We start from the raw sequence: 23879 nt of genomic DNA, 5'->3' as shown, positions 1-23879 counted from the left end.
TTGAGAAGGAAAGGCTTTGGCTTTTGCATTTGATGCCCATGGAATAAGGCCACTGTTCACATATCTTCTCTTTCTCTCCTTTGATGGGTGCCATCTTGTTGTCCCTAAACAAGCAAGGTTAGAGGCTAACTACACATTAGCTTTGGAACTTAGGGGTTTGAAAGTGACAAAGAAAGGACTTGAGGCAGGTAAATATAAAGGTGAGAGTCTTAAAGGAATGAGGGCTAGCTGATGAGGCTTCTAGTAACCAACCCCTTTAGTAAAAGACTTGCATCCCAAGTCCAAATGGCAAACAAGTGAGCCAAGAGACTGGATTGTCTGCTTGGAGGAAACATTTGGTCCTCCTCCACTTCACAATTCATTTGTAATTGCTTAAGCTGAAGGAAGAAAGGAAGAAATTTGAAAGCTGGAAGTGTAGTTCGTCTGTCTAACGGAGATCCCCAGACTCTCAAATGACACCACACATGACTCTTAAAAGTCTGGCAAGGACAAGGATATCTCTGAATGGTCATCATGTCTCTGTCATATGCCTATGCCTAGCAGACACAGAAAGTAGGGATTCTACTTTTAGCCAGGATTCATACAAATATGGGTTCTAGATGAAACTGCTGTCCTGTCTAGGTCACTGAGGTATTTATCCTGGGACAAAAAGAGGAAGAGCATTGTCCCTGAGCTTGGAAAGATTTTTACAAAGCTGTGCCTGGGCTGCATTGAGTACCAGTGGCCCCATAGTACAAGCCCAGTAGGACAGGAAGCAAAAGAGAGGAGCCATTAAGAGTGTGATGCCTTGGAGGTGGGGTGCAGAGGTGGTTCTGGAATCCAGATCTTCCATGACCATGAGCAAGCCACCTCCCTTCTCTTAGTCTCCTTTCCCTTGCCTGTATCATGCAGGTAACATTGGTATTTGCGTCATGGGATAGCTGTAAAAATTGAAGAATTAAAATCTCTCTTTTTTTTTTTGTAAGAACAGTGCAATAACAAAGAGAGGTAAACATAAACCATTTTTTTTTTGCCAACATATAAGTAGAAATTATTTCTCCCCAATTCTGATCCCTGAGTTCCAAACACAAAATCATAGACATCTGCAGGGCAGGTTCATGATTTCATTGCTGTCTCACTGCTCAGTTCTGGATTCTTCTGCCCTCGTCACATCCTGCCATGACTCATGGTGCACAGCATCAGGCATGTGAACCTGACTTAATTTTCTGACTTTGCAGTGCCTTCTTGCTTTAAGGTTTCTCTGTTGTGAGCCACAGACAAATGCTAGGGCCACTTTGATTCCTCGTCTGCTTTCTCACTTGTGAACTTTGGATTTCAGTGCCTTTCAGACCGTGACCAAGTTGAGAGACTTCTTTGAGAAATGTTCAAGTGAATCTGCTTTGGCTGGAGCCCTTCCTTCCTTCCTTCCTCTTTCTTTCTTTCTTTCTTTCTTTCTTTCTTTCTTTCTTTCTTTCTTTCTTTCTTTCTTTCTTTCTTTCTTTCTTTCTTTCTTTCATCGGTCATAGAGCTTGAACTTGGCCTGGGCACTGTCCCTCAGCTCTTCAGCTCAAGGCTAGTGCTCTACCACTTGAGCCACTGTGCCACTTCTGGTTTTATGAGTGGTTTTATTGGAGATAAGAGTCTCACGGACTTTCCTGCCCAGGCTGGCTTTGAGCCTCAATCTTTAGATCTCAGCCTCCTGAGTAGCGAGGATTACAGACATGAGCCACCGATGCCCAGCCTTGGAGTTGGTTCTTAACAGTGGGAAATGATCCTTTCTAACAGTAGCTAGCCCATGCCTGACACATTAAGCAGAGCAACAGTCTCAGTCTCTTGAGAAGTCTGCACAGACTATGGAGTGGATGCTTTAGAAATCAAATATGAATCACAGGCTAGAAAAAAGAGAGAGAATAAAAACAACCCAAAACCTAAAGAACCACTCCCAATGACAGTACTCCAGCAGCAGCTTTGCAATGATAAAGCCTTGGGTGGGTGATGTGTGGTGGGGGAGGTCCTTAGAATTTCACTGGTTTGGGAAATAGCTCCTGCAGGGGTCTCAGCTTCCTGAGACCCACTAGAACCCAGTGATTTCCTTCTCTGCAAGCCCCGTCAGCCACAACCACCACCAGGATAGGAACCTATTCTGGAACAGGATATTTCATTGGAGAAAACAAATAACCTCACAGCTTGAGTACTTAATAAAAAATTAAGTGGAAGCTATTGCCTTTGACCTGGTGTATGGGCGGGGGGGGGGGGGTGTCTGCCATCATGGGACTGGGACTCACTTAACAAAGCACTCACTACAGGTAAGCCAGGGACTAGTTATGGGCCAAGAGGAGTGGAGGATGTTGCTCAGCGGTAGAGCTTGTCTGTGGTGTGCAAAGTCCTGGGTTCCAGTTCTAGTACTGAGGAGGAATAAAAGGTAAGTAAGATTTGCTCTCAGGCTTTATAGTTCAGAATTGCTGAGTAGAAAAGAAACATATTTCTCTTTTATTAAAGCTACAAAGAAAATTCAGTGAGGCAGAGATGTGCATTAGACACAAGAAGTGGGTAGAAGGAAGTCTTGGTAAGGCCCAGGGTCAATGGCTCCAACTATTCAGATTCTGATGCTACCCTCTGTCTGCAAGACAGACACAGTGGCCCCAGGGAAGACCGGAGCACAGACCATGCCCAGCAGAGGGAGGATGTCCTCAGGGGAGCTGGCCCTGTTATGGCTCTATCGCTGGGGGTCTCTGCATAGCAGGCCTCTCTACAGACCAGACTGTCATATCTGATTTTTATCTGCATCATGAGCTGAGGATTCTGAAAATGTTCACAAGCTACCAAGAACAATGATACAATAACTTTCACTTGTGTATGCTACCTGAAGTCAGCAAAGTCCTTAGCCATTACTGTCTTAAACTGTTGAACCAAATGAAGAAGCCAGGACTCCTGTGATTCCTCACAGCTTAGTCTCCCTTTCTGTCCTACTCCGCTCCAGTCTTCACCTCCTCTAACTAATATCACCATCTCTATTGCTATGAACATGGGAATGGAAGGCCAGCAAGCTGACCTCCCAAGTCCATCACAGAATATGAAGAAGAAGGGCTTCAAACCAATGGGCCCCAACAGGAAGCATGAGCAGCAAGGTGCTGGCCTTTGCTGTCACCAGCCCAGACAATTCTCTCGACGCCTATCTTGTCTGGGACGCTTCGCCACATCCAGGGTAGGGCCAGGCACAGAAGGCTTGCCTAATAAATGCCATTCATCAAGTAATTTAAATAAGGACTCAGCTCCATTATTGGTAATGGAGACAAAGTCCTAGAATCCACTTCTTTGCTGGATAATTTGGACGGAGAAAAATACGGCCTTCAACTGATTTCCTAGCAGGTGCCAGTCATCAGTGGGAAGACGGGGTAAGGAACACAAAATCGGCTGAAATAGCCCATCTCTTTCACCACAGCTAGATTAGACAAAAGTATTTTCTTGTTTAATATATAGAGCCACAGCTGGGCGCGAGTAGCTTTTACCTGTAATCCTAGCTACTCAGAAAAGTGTGATCTGAGAATTGAGGTTCAAAGCCAGCCCAAACTCTTAGCTCCAATTAACTATTAAAAAGCTAGAACAAGAGATGTGGTTTGTGTAGTAGAATGTCAACCTTGAGTGAAAAAGCTAAACAGCAGCACCCAAGCCCTAGTACTAGTACTGGCACAAAAATAAAGTTCTAGGGCTGGGAAGGTGGCTCAGTGGTAGAGTGCTTGCCTGGCATGCATGAGGCCCTGGGTCCCATTCCTCAGCACCACATAAACAGAAAAAGTACACTGTGGATCAAGTGATAGAGCACTAGCCTTGAGCTGAAGAGCTGAGGGACAGTGCCCAGTCCTAGAGTTCAAGCCCCACGACTGACCCCCCCCCTCAAAAAAAAAGTTCTAGAGTCACCATCCACTCTGTTCGAGCTCATATTTTCTTCTGTTGTATTTTGCTTCACTTAATTTACCAAATTTTGAGCCATATCTCTGTTCTTCCCATACCACACAGGCTTGCTATTTTCCAACCTCGTGTAAGAGTCCTCCTGTTCAACTCCCACTGCACATTCCACAGCAAGGGGCTGCACGGAGGAAGAGCCTCTTGAGGGTTGAGCTTGAGCGCAAGGAACATGTGGTCAATGCAACAATTAATTCCCAAGTAAAAACGTGCTCCAAAGTTCCAGAAAGGATCTCACAATTCCTGAACTGAAGTTTATCCTCTAAACTTGAGATGCTCTGTTGCATCATCAGATTCCCCCACCCCTGTCATAATTTTAACTTTAAGTGTTGTCCCATTTAACAATCTTGATCTCTTCTTCTAAGACTCCATTCCAGGCCATTGATTATGCCTTTCAGGGAATTAGTCACACAGGTACCTGTGTGTGATCCAGTTGTATGAAATGGCACATTTGCTAAGATCTCCTTGGACTGTCTTGAGATCCTCTAAAAGTAACACAGCACAAAGGTCAACTTGATTTCGACATGGGGCAGCCACATACAATGTAATCACTAAATGACACCATAGGACAATAGGGAAATGCTAGGTTATTTAGTGCCAATGCCCTTGCTGGTAGGTTATGTAAAAAATAAAGTTTGGCTTAAGTCTTATAAATGAAATGCTGGTGGCCCATGCCTGTAATCCTAGCTAAGAGCAGGAGGATAGCTTGGGCAGAAAGACCCCTTCTCAATCTGTAGCTGAGAGTCTTGTTGTGTTCCTATCATCTTAAGCTAAGTGGTGAGATGAGATAGGGAAGGTCATGATTTCAGAACAGCCAGAAAAGAAATGTCTACAAACTCTCTTCTGAATAGAAAGAGGCTTGGCATGGCAGTGTGCACCTGCCATCCTAGCTACAACAGGAAGCCTACAACTGGAAGATGTGATCTAGGCACATGTCTGGACAGGAAGTGAGACTGTATCTCAATACTAACCAGTGCGAAAAGGGCTAGAGATGTGGGTGAGCAGCAGAGTACCTCCCTAGCAAGTGTGGAATCCTTAGGTCAAATCTGAGTATTTGACTGAAATAACAGTATTACAGTAAAAACAGATCAGTGGCTCTACACGTTTTTGCCATGACAATCTGGATAAATTAAGGGAGGATGTTTTAGGGACCCCATCATACATAAGGGAGCAAAACAATAACTACTTTCTGCAACTTTTATGATAAGGTACGATGGAATTCTTTCCTTCTTTTTTTCTTTCCTTTTCTTTCTTTTTCTTTTCTTTTCTTTTACTTTCTTTCTTTTATTTTTGGTGCTAGTCCTGGGGTTTGCTCTCCAGGCCTGAGTGCTGTGCCTGTGCCTCTTGGTGGTCAAGGCTAGTGCTCTACCACTTGAACCATAGTGCCAATTCTGCCTTTTTCTAAAACCTCCCATGCTCCTGGATTGGAAAGATTAACATTGTGAAAATGGCAATACTTCCCAAGGCTATCTACAAATTCAATGCGATACCTATCAAAATTCCAACCTCATTCTTCAAGGAAATAGAAGAGGCAATCCAAAAATTCATATGGAACAATAAAAGACCCCGAATAGCAAAAACGCTCCTCAACGGAAAGAACACTGCTGGAGGAATATCAATACCAAATTTCAAACTCTACTATAAAGCCATAGTAATCAAAACAGCTTGGCACTGGCATAAAAGTAGTTTATTATAAGAAACTCCCAGATTTTCCTGCTCAGACAAGCTTTGAACTGTGATTCTCCGATCTCAGCCTCCTGTGTAGCTAGGATTATAGGCGTGAGCCACTGATGCCCGGCTGGGAAGATTTCTTTACCTTTCCCCAAACTGTATCTCTTTCCCTCGAAGCCAGTTCAAGACCATTCGTGGCAATCTAAAGAATGGTCATAACACCAAAGTGAGAAACATTTCAGAAAGCAAGGACAAATTTTATGTCTCTCCAGGTGGAAGTTAATCAAGAAGCACAGCAGTTAGTTACCAAGACTTAGTAATGGTGTTAATTGTAGGCCTTGAATAAAGCATCTAATTGGGTTAATGATGAATGCAGCCCAGCAAGGATATTTTCAGAACTTTTCTTTCCAAAGAACCCTCTGACATATACACATGTATTTTGTCTGCTTCCAAATATAGAAATGTACACATAAAGGAGATGGAGAATCCTTATGTATTTACAGAATCTAAAAAGACCTTATTTCTGAGAAAAAGATCCAGTTAGGTTGGCAATACATATCAAACAATGAAAATATTAAACAGATAGCACCCAATGCCTTCAGAGAGTGGAGGGTGCTTTCTGGTGACCAGAAAGTCCCTTGTTTTAAGGCCACAGTGAGTGGTATGGTGGACTGATTGAATGTCCCAACATTTGGAGGTTGAAACTTCCCCTCCCAATAATCAATGGATCAGAAGATGGGCCTACAAGGAAGTAATGAAGCTAATGTTACGAGGGTGGGGCCCTAATATAAGAGGACTGTGACCTATTGGATTTTTCCTCTTCTTTTATTTATTTTTTTAATAGCTACAGCAATAAGATAAGATGCAAACATAAAGGGGATCCAAATAGGGAAAGAAGAAGTAAAACTCTCCCTCTTTACAGATGACATGATCTTGTATTTAAAGAATCCCATAGACTCCACTTCCAAATTACTCAAGCTGATTCAAAACTTTGGCAAAGTAGCAAGGTATAAAATTAACCCTCAAAAATCAATGGCTTTTCTGTATGCCAACAATGAGAAAAGTGTGGCTGAAATTAGGAAAGCAACTCCATTCGTAACAGCCCCACAAAAAATAAAATACCTAGGAATTAACTTAACCAAAGATGTGAAGGACCTCTATGATGAAAACTTAAAAAATATGAAAAAGGAAATCAAAACAGAACTTAGAAAGTGGCAAAAACTCCCATGCTCCTGGATTGGAAAGATCAACATCGTGAAAATGGCAATACTTCCCAAGGCTATGTACAAATTCAATGCGATACTTATCAAAATTCCAACCTCATTCTTCGAGGAAATAGAAGAGGCAATCCAAAAATTCATATGGAACAATAAAAGACCCCGAATAGCAAAAACGATCCTCAACAGAAAGAACAGGAGGAATATCAATACCAAATTTCAAACTCTACTATAAAGCCATAGTAATCAAAACAGCTTGGTACTGGCACAAGAACAGACCTCAGGACAAATGGAATAGAATTGAAAACCCAGACCTATAGCCATGTAATCTTCGATAAGGGAGCTAAAACAATAGAATGGAAGAAAGACAGTCTCTTCAGTAAATGGTGCTGGCAAAATTGGTTAACTACTTGTAGAAAACTAAAGCTAGATCCTTATATATCACCCTGCACCAAAATTAACTCTTCTTTTATAAGAAGGGGAAGAAAAAGACAGCTCTCCCCCTCTACTTGCCATGTAAAGGCATAACAAAAAAGCAGCTGCAAGGTAAGAAGAGAAGAACCTCACCAGAACCCATCTAAGCCATCTTGACCTTGATTTCCTGCCTCTAGAACTATGAAAAAGAAATTGTGTTATTTAAGCCTCACAGTCAACAGTCTTTTAAAAATGGGAACTTGAGCAGACTAATGCTGGTGGGACATGCAAATTTGTAGCCCGAAGCTGGACAGAGCTTGAATTCTCTGCATAGTAAGGAGAGTAAGGTAGGCAATGGGCCCTGAAGGATGGATTGTGTGCTGTAGGAGAGGACAGCAAAAGATCTCAGGCTGCCTTTGGTGGAAATCAAAGGTTAAGTACAGATTTACTCTACAGTGGGCCATAAAGCATGTGATATAAAAAAATTAGAAGACCTTGTGTCTCTTATGAAGTTTTCAAATCGATCATTTAAAAAATAAATGAGCTCGGTGCTGGTGGCTCACACCTACAATCCTAGCTATTCAGGAGGCTGAGATCTGAGGATTGAGGTTCAAAGCCAGCCTGAGCAGGAAAAGCCCATGAGACTCTTATCTCCAATAAACCACCAGAAAACCAGAAGTGGCCCTATAATTCAAGTGGTAGAGTGCTAGCCTTGAGCTGAAGAGCTGAGGGACAGTGCCCAGGCCCAGAGTTCAAGCCCCATGACAAAAGAAAAAAAGATTCTGCAGCAATTGTTCTTGTTTTAAGGCAAATGATGTAGGCTTAGACCTCTGAAGACTTGGCCCAGCCTGTCTCTACATCACCTAAACAGATGAGGGAAGGGGAATGGTTGCCACAGCCACTTATGCACACCAGAGAGACAGCCCTCCAGACAAACTCTGTGTCAGCCTTCGGGAGACTCTTTTTTAAAATTTATTTTATTGTAAAGATTCTGTACAGAGGGGTTATAGTTACATGAGTAAGGCAATAAGCACATTTCGTGTCAAGCATTGTTACCCCCTTCCCTTGTTGTTCTTTGGGAACATTTTAACTCTGTCATGCCTGAAGCTCATTTTGAAGAATTAGAGGATTGTTTCTAATGTCTACTTTTCCATTATCTGTATCACTTTGGGAAATGACAATTTTTCTTTCTTTTCTTCCTTCCTTCCTTCCTCTCTCCCTTCCTTCCTTCCTTCCTTCCTTCTTTCCTTCCTAGCTGGCTTTTTTCTTTCCTTCCTTCCTTCCTTCCTTCCTTCCTTCCTTCCTTCCTTCCTTCCTTCTTTCTTTCTTTCTTTCTTTCTTTCTTTCTTTCTTTCTTTCTTTCTTTCTTTCTTTCTTTCTTTCTTTCTTTCTTTCTTTCTTTCTTTCTTTCTTTCCCTTGGAGCTTGAACTCTGGGCCTAGGTACTGTTCCTCAGCTCTTCAGCTCAAGGCAAGTACCCTTCCACTTGAGTCACAGTACCACTTCCAGATTTCTGGTGGTTATCGGAGATAAAAGTCTCATGGACTTTTCCTGCCTGGGCTGGCTTTGAACCACGTTTCTCAGATCTCAGCTTCTTTTCTTTTCTTTTTGTGTCAGTATTGGAGCTTGAACTCAGAGCCTGAGTGCTAGTTCTTAGCTTTTTCCTCTTAATGCTGGAGCCATACTCAACTTCCAGTTTTTTTGCTGGTCAAAGATAATAATCTCCCATACTTTTCTGCCCGGGCTGGCTTTAAACCTTAATCCTCAGAACTCAGCCTCCCGAGTAACTCAGATTAGAGGTGTGAACCATTGGTGCCTGGCTGAGAAATGACAAGCTTTCTATGCAATAAGTTCTCCCTTAAAAAAAGGTAATAACCCTATTGCTGTTTCTCAAGATTATTAGAATAAGTGAGAGAATATATGGAAAATTATCTTCCAAAGTGTATTACTCAAAGTTTATTTATACTTTCAATTTTGAAATAATCATAAATTCATGTAAAGTTGCAAAGAGAAATCCCATGTACAGGTGACTGAGTTTCCCTCAATGGCTAATTCTACAGAACCATAGAACAATTTTGAAAGTAGGAAAGTACCATGTGATATTAGCACAGGTATAAAACTATATCTGCAGAGGAGTTGTTCCATAAGCCCCTTTGGATACAAAAACCTGTGGATGATTAAGCCCTTAGCTTAGTATTTGCACATAGCCCGCAGGTGCCCTCCTGAGTACTTTAAATCACCTCTAGATTACTTAGAACTCCTAATACAGTGCAGATATTATGTAAGTAGTTGTAATGTCATACTATTTAGGGAAATGTTTAGAATAATATCTGTATGGGCTAGGAAGGTGGTTCAGTGGTAGAGTGCTTGCCTTGCATGCATGAGGCCCTGGGTTCGATTCCTCAGCACACAAAAGCAGGAAAAAAAAGCTGGAAGTGGCGCTGTGGCTCAAGTGGTAGAGTGCTAGCCTTGAGCTGAAGAGCTGAGGGACAGCACCCAGGCCCAGAGTTCAGGTCTCATGACTGGACCCCCCCCCCCCAAAAAAAGAAGAATATCTGTAGATGTGAAGTGCGGGTGCATTTTCCCAAATGTTTTTGGTCCATACTTGATCAATTCCATAAATGTGGAACCCATGAGGACAAAGGGTCAACCATATACAGTCCTACATTACTTTATCACATATGTAGTGATGTAGCCTACCAAGAACTTCCCAATGTGACTACTTTATAGCCACAGGCATGCCCCTTCCCTGACCACCATGATGCCCTGGTAACCATTAACTTGTTTTCCATCTCTTATATTTCCATTCCTAAAATGTCATATAAATAATCCTTTGAAATTAGATTTTGCACTCAGAAATATATCCTAAAGGTCCACACATTATTGAATTGTTCATTTCTTTCTTTTCATTGGTAGTAGCATTCCATTGTATTAAGGCCATTTAAGTTTGTAGTTTTCGGCAATTACCATAAAAGGTGTTTTGAAGAATCGTGAGTAAGTTTTCAGATGGACACACATTTCCATTTCTTCCCAGCAGTGCAGCTGCTGGGTGATGTTAGGTGTATATTTCAACTTTAAGACACTGCTGATGTATTTTCCATAGTAGCTGCATTGTTTTGTATTCTCTCAGCCACGCATGAAAAATGCATTTCCTAGATTAACATCGTGAAAATGGCAATACTTCCCAAGGCTATCTACAAATTCAACGCAATACCTATCAAAATTCCACCCTCATTCTTCAAGGAAATAGAAGAGGCAATCCAAAAATTCATATGGAACAATAAAAGATCCCGAATAGCAAAAACGCTCCTCAACGGAAAGAACACTGCTGGAGGAATATCAATACCAAATTTCAAACTCTACTATAAAGCCATAGTAATCAAAACAGCTTGGTATTGGCATAAGAACAGACCTCAGGACCAATGGAATAGAATTGAAAACCCAGAAATGAACCTACAGACCTATAGCCATCTAATCTTCGATAAGGGAGCTAAAACAATAGAATGGAAGACAGACAGCCTCTTCAGTAAATGGTGCTGGCAAAATTGGTGAACTACATGTAGAAAACTAAAGCTAGATCCTTATATATCACCCTGCACCAGAATCAACTCCAAATGGATCAAAGACCTTGAACTCAAAGCAGACACTCTGAAAACATTACAGGATGGAATAGGAGAAACCCTGGGTCTCCTTGGCTCAGGCCGAAATTTTCTGAATAGAGACCCGGAAACACAACAAATCAAAGAAAGGTTGGACAAATGGGATTGCATAAGGTTGCAGAGCTTCTGCAGGGCAAATGACATAGCTAGCAAGATCAATAGAAAGCCCACGGATTGGGAGAAGATCTTTACTAGCCATACAACGGACAAGGGTCTCATATCTAAAATATACTTGGAACTCAAAAAATTAAACCACCCAACAACAAATCCTCAAAGAAACAACTGCCCAATAAGTACGTGGGCGAAAGACTTAAAGAGAAGCTTCTCTGAAGAAGAAAGAAGGATGGCCAATAGACACATGAAGAAATGTTCAACATCCCTAGCCATAAAAGAAATGCAAATCAAAACAACATTGAGATATCACCTCACTCCAGTTAGAACAGCAAAAATCAAGAACTCTAACAACAACAGATGCTGGAGGGGATGTGGACAGAAAGGAACCTTACTTCATTGTTGGTGGGAATGTAAACTTGTTCAACCACTTTGGAAAGCAGTATGGAGGTTCCTCAAAAGACGTCACATAGAACTCCCCTATGACCCAGCAATCCCACCTTTGGGCATTTACCCTAATGTTTACAAAAAAGACCACACTAAAGCTACCAGCACAACTATGTTTATTGCAGCATTATTTACCATAGCTAAGATACGGAACCAACCCAGATGCCCCTCAGTAGATGAATGGATCAAGAAAATGTGGTATATATACACAATGGAATTCTATGCCTCCATCAGAAAGAATGACATTTCCCCATTTGTTAGGAAATGGAAAGGCTTGGAAAAAATTATATTAAGTGAAGTAAGCCAGGCCCAAAGAAACATAGGTCCCATGGTTTCCCTTATTTGCAATATCTAGTATAGGTATGAGTCAAGCGGAAAAAGTCAGATAATGTGATGTTAGGAAAACGAACCCTCAAATATGTATTTTAATGTTTTTGTTTCTTTCATGCATGTGTTTCTAACGCATTTATAAGATTATTTCTTTGTTGCTTTGTATGTCCCTCCCCCACAGTGTAACCCCCGCTTTCACTATATTTGATGTCAGTATAACATGTGGAGGAGATGGGGACAAACAAGTCGTTTAAGGATTCAGGTGGACCTGTTGCAACAATGAGAAGTACAAAATGTCATGTCAAAACCAGCTTTACAATGTCGGTGTGGGGGGGGGAGGGGGGTATGATTGGGTGGGGGGGAGGGGGGAGGCTGGGAAGGGAGGTGAAGGGTAAACAAAGGAGGAGGCTGCAATGCTTGGTAAGAAATGTATGCATTATCCTGCCCATGTAATTGTAACCCCTCTGTACAGTATGTTCTCAAATAAAATAAAATAAAATTAAAAAAAAAAGAAAAAGAAAAATGCATTTCCTCTGTATCCTCACCATCCATTGTCATCCATTTTTCAAAATCATTATTATTATTATTGTTGGTGCTACTGAGGCCTTCCCAACCATTCTGTGAGCTGCCCAATAGCTTTTAAAAAATTCCTGTTCTAGTGAAGTGAACCAAACCTATTTTCTGTTATTTTTATTCCCAAACTAATTAATACAGAGGGTGAATTGAAATGGATTATGAAATATATTTTTAATAGATTCTCCAGAGGCAGAGTGAGATATGGCAGCATAGACAGTAATTGTGTCTTCCATTCTAGCCCAACTTACCCCCTCTTTGCTGGTCGTGGGTTAAAGTTCTCCCCAATGAGATATAAATGGATTTGGGTAGCCTTTAAGGCATATCCTTATACCTCCTTTGTATTTTGGGCATCCCTGCCTATTGGCCTACTTGTTAGAGTGTGTGGGAAGAGGATCTAGGGTTCTCGATTGTGAGCTCTCACACCAGTCTTGCAATTTCCCAAGTCTTATGGGATATAAAATAAACTACTTTGTCCATGCCTCCTTTGGTTTTTCTTTGCTTTTTAGTCAATTCTAATGTTTACTAAAGTGAACAAAAGGGGCTAGAGGCATGGTTCAAGTGGTAAAGCACCAGCCAAACAAGCAAGACATTAAAATGAGAGACAAGAGGTCACCTTACCCTAGGTACATCTTCATCTGACTGCTCATCTGCATCTTTGTGATAGTCTTGAAAATAAACTGGAAAATTCAAGTTCAGAGGTTCCCTGAGATTTGTGAACCATTCTAGCAAATGATGGAGCTCAAAGAGGAGGCAAGGACTATGGGAAGATCAACTTCATTGCTGGTCAGTCAGAAGTTCCAGAGGCTTGGGCTTGGAATTTGCATGTAAAGGGGTAAAGTCCTGTGGATTTGCATCTTTAATCTGCAGGACAGGACTTTAAATTCAAACAGATAGTGTTGGAACTGAGTGAAGTTCAAGACCTGGTTGGTGGGGGAAAACATTCTCATGCATTTGTGCAACCAGGAGAGTTGTAAGAGTATACAGTAAAGGACTTTTCCTCTTACACATATATATAAAAGAAGGTTCTATACATAAAGGACCAGCTGACATTCTCTTGCTTTACACAGATGTTTATACACAAAGTAAATCCTTTTGGTACTCGCAAAGGAGAAACACGGTGAGCACAGAGTTGTCATTAAGACAGCACGCGGAAGAGAGGAAAGTGGAGGTGGATGTGAAAACTAAATCAAAACCAGATATCCCCTGGCTGTGCAAGGCTAGCTCCTTACCATAATGTGGGATGATGGCCCAGGCCATGGCAGAAGCATAGATGCCACCGATCATCCAGAACATGCAGAGCCAGCTGAGATGCTCACCCCGTTTCTCCCGGGCCAGCACTTCAGCAAAGTAGGAGAAGACTGTGGGAATGGCTCCTCCAATCCTGTGAGGGACACAGAGAACACATGAAGTTGGGATCTGGACAGTTTATGTGAGGAGCAAAGGGCAATCCAAAACAAACTACAGTGAAACATTCCTGTCACCACGCAGCACATGAAAGAGTGAGGGTCTTCTATCATTTTATAATTTTAATAGTGTAGTCTCAATGTTCAATATTACGTGCCATTTTTCTCCTCCCTGCAAAAACCTCAAACCTACAATTAGTGGGTATGGTTATAAGGTGGTAATGGTGCCCTACTTATGTGGTTCACAGTTTAGCTTGAGAGTCAAACGAGTTTTCTACTCAGTATAGTATGTTATTTATACAAAGTTACAAGAATTGAGTGATGTAATTAGTGGTGGATCACATCTGTAATCCATTCTTGCAGGTCTCCACCTGCAAGAATGTGGTTCAAAGCAGGAAGAAAAGTTCACAAAGCAAATGTGTCTCCAAAATAACTAGTAAAAACCAGGGCTGGAGACCAAGTTCAAGTGGTAGAGCACCAGTCTAGCAAGCAAACTGAGTAAGCATATGACCTTGAGTTCAAATTCCAGGACTGTAAAAAAAAAAAAAAAAAAAAAAAAAAAAAAAAAAAAATATATATATATATATATATATATAATATCTAGTGAATATTCTAACTAGCTCATTTAAAAAGAGAGAGACTGTACTATGTTCTGCCCATGAGGTAAGAACTTTGAACCTAGCTGCAAATACCCGCAGGGGACCATCTGCAACCCGTACCCATTGCTACCCCACCACAGCTGGTCCTGCAGCCCTGTCAGGCTAATACATTGACAAACACCCAATCAAAAGGGCGACTTCTTAGATGGGCTCTGGTCTCATCCCATGAACACCACAGCTGAGTTTGTGCAAACACAAGGATATTGAGAAAATCATCTGGACACCATCAAGTATACACCAAGAGAATGGGCTATAATGCTTCCTTCCACTAGAGGTCATTACAAGGGCTGCTGACTGAGCCCTGGAGAGATAACATATCCACTGAGTGACCTCTACTCAGGTGAGGAGTTCTGAAACCAGGGTCTTCGGAGTCAAAATTCCATTCATTCTAGGGGAGGTGAGCTTTGGATTTCATCATAGCTTCAGCGAGATCTGTTCCAAACATATGTGAACTCTTAAATATGTCTATATATTTTAAAAATTTGCAGCCACATAGCAGGTTAGAGAGAGAGCCTCTGGTGATATCATCGAAAGGTATCTTATTGCTTCATTTGTGTTAGATTTCTATAATACAAATCACATTACATTGAAATGTAAATGACATTTCAAACAAATTTGATATCAAAGAATAAAATGTGTTTACTCCATCGTGGAGCCTTCTGATAACTTAAAGTATGTCAATCAATGATTATGTACACCACTTCCTAAGACCACACAAGAGGCTGAGGATGCTGGGATGGAAAGGCAGCTCCCAAAGAATTCCCATGGACCTTCCACCTTAGTGTCTGTGGTTACCTCTTACCCAGATGTCCCAGTGGTCCTTATCATGGAGAGGGTTAATTTAACACTGGTCAGAGGACACTGTGAAATCCTATTGGTCATTCCTGGGCTTCCAAAGTACCTATGTGTCTTTAGGGAAAATGTAGCTGCTATCCTGATCATGGATAAAAATATCTGGACAGGAAGGAAGGCCAAAGGCTCTTCTGACTTACAATAACTTGTTTCCTATAGTAAGTGTCCAGGGCAGAAAACAACTGCTACAATACAGCGCCAGAGTTAACTGATTTTAGGAAGTTTCCTACTGTTATTCTATCTAAATATTTTATGAGACAGGCTAATGCATCTCACTTTTTTGGTTAGTTATATTGTTTGTTGCGTTAAGTTAGTTTCTAAAACTACATAAAGAGATTTTTTTAAAATATGTCAATGTAAGTTCTCACATGTCCATGTGTCAGTAGTTTTTCAATAAAGTTGAGTTTTCAACACCCTTCTGCTCTCTGCATCTGCCCCACCCTTGACGGTGTTTGGTGGTGCTTGGAGATAATTTTGGTTGGCATAACTCAGGGAGGAGCTAAAGGCATCACATAGGTAGGGGCCAGGGAGAAGGCTACACATCCTACCGTGGCTGGGATGGCTAAGACAGCAACCCACCCAAAGAATCTTCTAGCCAAAATACAAAGACTGCTAAGGATGGGAGTCAGGCATCCATATTTTAAAATTCATAATGCAAGGTATAAAGTGCTTATCTTTTACATTTTACAATCCAGTTAATATGGAAAGCTTATGTATTATGTAATAGTGGATCTATTACATAATAACAGCTACTATTGAAATCTGTTTGGGTACATGCTGTTGTTTCAAGTTAATTGGAGGTTTGAACTCAGGGCCTCATGCTTACTAGAATGCTGCAATACCATTGAGCTGTATCACCAATGCTGCCATTCACTGGTTATTTTAAGGCTAGATTCTTGCTTCCTGTCCAGAGAGGTACCTTAGTTGTGATACACTTATTTTAGGCTCTCCATCATCACTGGGATGACAAAGTATGTGTCACTGCATCCGGTTTCCCTTTGTGAAGACAGAGCCTCTTCTGCCTGGGTTGGCCTGGTACCCCAGTCTTCCCAATCTCAGCTTCCTCTAGAGCTTGAGATGATAAACATATGCCAGTGAACCGGGGTATGGGTGCCATGGGGCTTTCTGAATTTCTCTTCTCAAACCACCATCTTTCTGTTCTTAGACTCCGCAGTAGCTAAGATTATATGTAAGAACCACCAGTAACTGATTCAAGTTAACTTTTGATGGACTAGTAATATAAATGGAGAGTCAAAACAAAGTGATTTATAAAGAATTTTTTCAGTACCATATATTAACTCTATTTCATTAGCTGTCAAAATATTGTCAAATCTTAATTATCCTTGGTTAAAGGTGGTATGGAAGGATTAATCATTGAAATTTCATAACATAAAGGAAAATTATTCAGATTCAAAAATGATTTAAAAAGTGGCATTGAATATTGTATTTGGTACTTCAGAATTAAGGTAATAAATAATTTTAATAAAAGTAATACTAATTTTAATAAATAACAATTTTAAGTTTTTAACACCATTATTAAACTTTTATATTAAAACACTTAAAACAAATTGGGATGTCCCCTTATACACACACAGGTACACGCACACACACACACACACACACACACACACACACACACACACACACACATTAGCTATTGAAATACATCTGCAGTCTGTGTGTGACTCACTGGTAGGTATCTGGTAAATTGTCACAGTTTATTTTTTTGTTTGGAAAGCCTGAGCATTGTCCCTAAGCCTTTTTATGCTCAAAGCCAGCACTCTACAACTTGAGGCACAGTGCCACTTCTGGCTTTTTTCTTTTTGCTTATGTGGTGCTGAGGAATCGAACTCAGGGCCTCAGGCATGCAAGGCAAGCGCTCTACCACTGAGCCACCTTCCCAGCCCCCCCTTTTTTAAAAAAAAAAAGCCCCTTTTTTTAAAAAATATTTTTTGGTTTGAATTTTTTTTTCAGTAGTTACCATGTACGTGACTTTAAAATTTTCAACTTAAATGGAAAAAACGCACATATATGTTCTACAGAATATTGCTGATGCCTCAAAATGTGGCCTTAAGGAGACCAAAGACCTTGTTTGAAAAAACATGTTCAAGAAATTTGAGTAAAATATTCACAAAATATTAGTTTTAGAAAGCAGTAATTTATTTTGTCATGTGGCTTAGATGTATATAGAGCTTGATGAATCAGTAAACTACTATAAATAGGTATTTGATTTTTTTCATCTACATCTCTGATAATTTACCTTTTCAAGTTGGGCATGTTATATCTGGGTTCTTTTATTTGAGAGGAGGCATACATGATAGTTGTGATGTATGGCCATTATGAATGAGTGGGTATGTACATATCACCCAATGTGGAAGAAGTAACTGTATTGTCAAAAAAAAAAAAAAGATAATCCAGAGATTACCTGGTTTAGGATTGAATTTTTAACAAATAGTAAACAGGATTTAAACAATAAATTAATACAGGAAAACTAAAGTTAAAAAAAGTAAGTTTTAAGATTAAGGTCACAGTTTATATTTACATATTTTCCTCAATAATCTAAACAAAGTCATGAGTGGGATATTGTGTAGCGCAAAGGATGAGTCAGCTTCCAAGATGAAATTTCTCATCTGTTGGGAAATGTGAGACATAGTCAAATTAAGTTAGCCCACTAGGCAATGGAAGACAGAGAAGATTAGTGTTTGCACAAAGCTGACCTAGGAGCTTGGTGGGTTCTGTTTGCTCTGCACCTCATGCTGGCTGCCCTAGCTTGGATAAATTTCCCAAAGCCTGGTCCCTCCCAGTCTTTGGAGCTTTTGGGAGGTGGTGGAAGTTGGTGGGAGGGAGAATGGTAATCGGGGAGTACATCCTTGAAGAGCACATTGGGAACTGAACCCTTTCTTTTTTCACTTCCCAGAGGACATGAGGTGAGCAGTGTGCCCTACCACAGCCTCCCTGCCATGATACAATGCCGAACCACAGGCCTAAAGCAAGACAGCCAACAACCATGCATTAAGATCTCCAAAACTGTGGACCCAAAGAAACCTCTTCTCTTCTTAAGTTGACCATTTCAAGTATTTCATTACAGTAATGGAAAACTGCCACGTACACTGCCTGTTCAGGAAAAGGGAAGTTTAGAATTCTGAAGTGAAGGAGGGAGGTAAAAGGCAAAAAAAAAAAAGAAAGAATAATTTCCTCAATATGACTAGAAGTATGCTATAATGCTAGAGAGAAATTATGGAATGTCTGATGACTACTAGTACTGAGGTTGTTTTAATTCTCCAGTAGCATGTAGCAGCCCCAAAGGTGGACCTTTTTTTTTTTTTTTTTTTTTTTTTTTAATCACCATCTGTTTTAGGAGAGCAAACAGGCTATCACAACTCCTGAGGACATTGTGCTGAAGTGAGACAGAAGAGCACAGGCTAACCATTTCTGGACAGGTGGGGTTGGTAGAGAAACCAAGAGTGCTGCATTAATTGCAAGGCCCAGAAACCATCAGGAGAAGCACACTCACTAGGAATGGAACTCACCAATGAGTCAAGGACAGGACATTTTCTCTGCCCACTGGTAATGCTAAAGGACCTATGATTTGGGTGGCACTGGTTCTTAATTTCCAAAGTTACAATAAAAATATTCCTTGATACAGGAAGCAGTTAATGCCCCCAATATTATGTCAAGTGTAAGCAGAATAATTGGTAGAAACCTTCAGCTATTTAAAAAATATTGATCTGTAAATGTATTGCTCTGTAAACATAATTTGGTCCTTTTTTCCCTCCCTCTTTCCTTCCTTTCTTCCTTCCTTCCTTCCTCCCTTGTTCCTTCCTTCCTTCTTTTCCAGCTTCATTCTTTCCCTCCCTCCTTCTTTCTGTACTAGAGTTGAGCCCAGGGCCTCATACACACTAGGCAAATGCTCTTGTTCTCTTGTTTTGTACTTTTGTGGATGAGCTACCTCTTTATCACACATATTTATTTTTTTTACTACATTTTTATTAGGATATGGTCATTGTACAAAGGAGCTCCACTGTGATATTTTCATATATGCATACAATGTGTCTCAATCAAATTCACCCCTCCTACCATTTTCCTCCATTCCCTCTCCCTGTTATAAAAACAATTTCAACAGACTTCATTGTTCTGTTTTCACACATGTGCATAAAATACTTCTTTAGATACATTCGCCCTCCCATAGTGTTGTGCAGACAGGGGGATGGCCATTTCATGTCAGGTAATGAGTACATTACTTTTTTGGGACAATGTCACTCCTTCCTTCTCTTTCCCCCAGTTTCCCCCACCATCCCTGCCCACAAGTTATATAGGTCATTTCCCACATAGTATACTTTGAATCGAGCATGGTTGCATTTTTCACCCTTTTTCCCTCCTTTTCTGTGTCCCTGCTTTGCTCCCCTTAAAAGCCCAAACAACAACAACAAAACAACAACAACTCCATCCCCTCTACTTTTGTTCTCATCTCTCCACCGTTTCTCACCTCAACAGAAACTATTTTATACTCCTTTCATTCATAGTCACACTCCAGCCCTCCACTTGTAGTTTACTTCTAACGTAGGGTCTTGCTAACTGCCCAGGCCAGCCTCAAACTCTTGATCCTCCAGTCTTCACTTCCTGAGCAGCTGGGGCTACAGATGCGCACTACCAAATCTGAACAGAAATTTCATTTTAATTCCCGTTGCTCTTCTGTTTCCCTCCTGACCTTCATGCTTAGCAATGCCAGGTCCTCAGTGAGCAGTTCCTGATTCTGATACTGCCTGGCATCCAAAGCATTATCATTCCCATAATTAACAGTGACTGGAAACAAATAATTTAATTCTGGGACAGATGAAAATGAATCAGTGGTGCCAAGTCCATTTCCCATCTTTCTAATTTGCTGTAACTAAAGAGGGAGGGATGTGTCTGCTCTTGGTGTAAGATTCACTTAGGAAAGTGAAAGACAAAGGAGTAATTGGTGAGGACCTGTGCTTCATTCCCACACAGCACTGGTATCCCTGACAAGGAAATCTGTGTTTGCATGGAATAAATACTTAAAGTCACCCAGAATGAATAAGTCAGCTGGACATTCATGTTTCATAGAAGACATTCTCATGACTTGATGAGTTAGGAGAAAAGTCACAAAGCTGAGTGTGCTGGAGCACACTTGTAATCTCAGCATTTGGGGAACTGAGGCAGGAAGATCACATGCTTAAGACCTTGCTATGACAGACAAACACAAAGACCTTGCTATGACAGACAAACACAAAGAACCCTCTACAAACAAATGAAAAGGAAAGCATATTTGAAAACAATGAAATTCAGGGAAATCTCAATCTAAAACAAGCACCAAATAAGCCCTTCTTCCAGGCCCCTTTGTGCAGAACTGGGAAGATGGTGCAGGGCTACCAAGAGAGCTTTATTAGCAGAGCAACTGGATGAGATATAGCAAAACCACCAACAAGACATCCAAGCCTTGGTTCCACAATGTTCAGGTTGTTTTGTTTTAGTTGTTGTTTTTTACTATGGAGTTGCAAGTTAAGAGAACTTAAATAAAATGTAACTCTTAGCTGAGTAATTTCTGATTCTAAACCACAAATAGAAGGGCTGGACAACCTAGAACTTTTCCATGTGCTAAAATTCTTTGAGAGTGGAATGGAGGGGCAGGTGCTCTCCCGGAGTAAGTATCTGTCAGCTACTGGGCAAGTCTCTTGATGCTGTGTTCCAGAACAGTGGAGTTCAGCACAATGGAGCCAGTAGCTCAGTTCCTGGTCCACTTGAGACACACCTGAGCTAAAATCACTGGCCACTGATTTCCAAAAGACTTTATGCTATTTGGTGGGCCACAGTGACATTTTGGGTCTCTTGGAATTAATGTCAGTTTAGAGCCAGTGTCCAGTAAGCTCTGAGAGGCCTGATTTTCTTCCCTTGAAGCACCATCATCCTGGTTAAAAGGCTTTTGATCCCTTTAGGGAAGGCTGGAAAAATATTAACAGAATCATCTTTTTTGGCAGTGTAGTGGCATTCTTTCTCATGGGGATGTGATCTCCCTCTCATTCAAAGGGGTCTGAGTCTGTAAAGTGGCTCTGGCTTGGGAATTGACGGAGGGGTCATGCTTTTCTGTTTTTGACTCATTAGTTTTCAATCACTTGATCTGAATCTACAGAGTTCAAGTAGGAGTTTGCTAGGCTTCCTATTTCACTTCCAGGGGCATCATAGAAAACCAGCCAGGGCCGCAGGTCTGCAGGCTCAGACTTCTCACTTCTGTCTTTTACTAGCCTATCTTCTCCCAGGCCATTAAACAGCACAGGTGCCCTTTCTAGCCAGATTCCAAATCCTTGGATCTATTAACCATGGATTGAAAATTTTCTAAAAAGTTGTCCATAATTGCAAATGTACAGCCTTTTTAAAATCATTATCTCCTTATAAATGATATGATTGTTATTTACAACCTACAGAGTAAGTAGAGTTCTCACTCATAACTTAAAACCTTAGCAGTTATATAATATTAGGTATTGGAAATAATCTAGAGATGATTTAAATCATAGGAGAGGATGTGTGCACATCATGTGTAAATATTAGGCTATCTGCATAAAGGACTTGAATATCTCTAGACTTTGTCTTCATGTGGTGTCCTGGAACCAATGCCCCACAGATTCCAAGGGCCAATTGTATCAACACAACAGGTATTTCCAGCCCTTTGGAATTTATATGCTAGTGGAAGAGAGAAAGAAACACATAAGAAGTGAGTATCTGCAGGCATGTGGTAGGAGTCACCACTGAGGTGCTCTTGGGGGTGGCAAGAGCAAGGATTTATTATATTCACAAACTGCTTTCTTAAATGGCAACTCCTTACAGGTGGATCCATTGCAACAATGAGATGTATAAGACGTTATATCGAAAAATGAACTTTACAACTTTGGCCCGGGGGGGGGGGGGGTGGGGGGGGAGGGGGGGGGGTGGGATGGAAGGGATGGGAAGGGAAAACAAAGGAGGAGGCAATAATGCTTGATAAGAAATGTACGCATTACCTTGCCCATGTAATTGTAACCCCTCTGTATGGTATTTTCACAATAAAAAAAAATAAATGGCAACTCCTTTGTACAACTACTTAAAGATAATAATAATTGATAAATAACTTCAAAATTATAAAAAGAAAGAAATTTCAAAGGCAGAAGGAGAGCAAATGTATGGGGTTGTTGGAGGTTTGAGAACTATAGGCTCACAAAGAGCCATCATATCATATCTTTCCTTCACTGTTCAGTCCTCAGTTTAAAAATTGCATCTGATGTAGGTGGAAGGAACTGATTAAATATGTAGATATAGCATGATCTTTCGTTTAAGATCTCTAGTTTGAGAATTCGAATTTCTGGCTTCAGTTGTAATAATGTTGAAATGGGCCTGGGCTCAAGGCTGGTGCTCTATCACTTGAGCCACAGCTCCAATTACCACTTTTGGTTAGTTAATTGGGGATAAAAGTCCTACAGACTTTCCTGCTATGAATGTTATCCTCAGATCTCAGCCTTCTGAATAGCTAGAATTACAGGTGTAAACCACCTGTACCCAGCTCAATTTTTAAAAATATAATGTCTAGCAATACCTTGAAAAAATTCTCAAGCATTAGTATTTGAAAATCATTTTCCTTTTTAAAATGAAATTTCCCCTACTCCTGAAATCAGGAGTTTTCTTAAGCTGTGGACTCAGAGAAGTAATAAGGGCTTCATCTTTTTAAAGAAAATGGCATCATTGGCTCTCATGTCACTATCTTTGTCTAATAACCCAGTATCTTTTAATTCAACAGAAATCAGGAATTTACCGTGGAAAATATTATTACATCTCATAAAGCAGGTTTCTTCCTTAGTTAAATATACACAGGTAGCACAGATCAATAATACCATGGTTATTATTTGAGACATTGTAATCCTAGACTTAAGACTATCCCTACATACTTTAGACTTTTAATGCGTTCATAATAGGTAAAGCGCTTTCTAATGTAAGCCTTCAAAGAAACATACATGTATGCATGTTCTCTGCCTTGGAAGTAACATTCTTCTTAAAATAATACCAACTTTCTAGCAGTCAATACAAAACACATGAGCCACAAGGCAAGAGGTATGTTTCACTTCTTGCCCAAACTTAATGGTTGACCATTACATTTCCAAGAATCAACATTATAGCTTCTAAAATAGAGTAGATGTGTTAGGAGATCATTTCTTGGTAATGAGATCTTCCAGAGCAAAGAACATGTACAATCATGAATAAATATATTACTATAAAAATGAAAGAGAAAACCTTACCCGAATCCAGAAAGTAAGCGACAGAAGAGAAAGAAGCCATAACCTTGGACAAATGAAGAAAGGAAGGCAAAGAATCCGTTGACAGACATGCAAATCAGAAGAGACTGTTTCCTTCCCACTTTGTCTGCCAGTCCTCCCCAGAAGAACGCCCCCACCATCATCCCGAGGTACACTATGCTGCCTGCAACACACAGAAAACAAAGAAACACATCAGAAGTTGGGAGCAAATGGCACATGTAACAGCAAATGAACAAGGAACAAAATACACCCTGGTGTTTTGCATGGGGGAAATCCCCACTTAAAAAACCTACCCTTCAGAA

At 40.6% G+C, this 23879-nt stretch overlaps 1 protein-coding gene across 2 annotated transcripts in view; it reads right to left on the bottom strand.

The window, feature by feature from the left end:
- Sv2c (synaptic vesicle glycoprotein 2C) overlaps positions 1 to 23879 on the bottom strand; it is a 112902-nt gene that overhangs the window by 57435 nt on the left and 31588 nt on the right. For both annotated transcript variants that reach the window (XM_042690928.1, XM_042690929.1), the window contains exons 2-3: positions 23560 to 23740; positions 13596 to 13747 (exon numbers count right to left, since the gene is read on the bottom strand). In XM_042690928.1, the coding sequence (XP_042546862.1) occupies positions 13596 to 13747; positions 23560 to 23740 (333 nt within the window). The remainder of the gene's footprint in view (positions 1 to 13595; positions 13748 to 23559; positions 23741 to 23879) is intronic.

This window comes from Dipodomys spectabilis, unplaced genomic scaffold (genome assembly GCF_019054845.1).
Source record: "Dipodomys spectabilis isolate Male_0828 unplaced genomic scaffold, ASM1905484v1 ptg000140l, whole genome shotgun sequence".
NCBI lineage: Eukaryota > Metazoa > Chordata > Mammalia > Rodentia > Heteromyidae > Dipodomys > Dipodomys spectabilis.
Note: the sequence above shows the minus strand (reverse complement) of the source record. Positions and strands in the feature narration are given on the sequence as shown.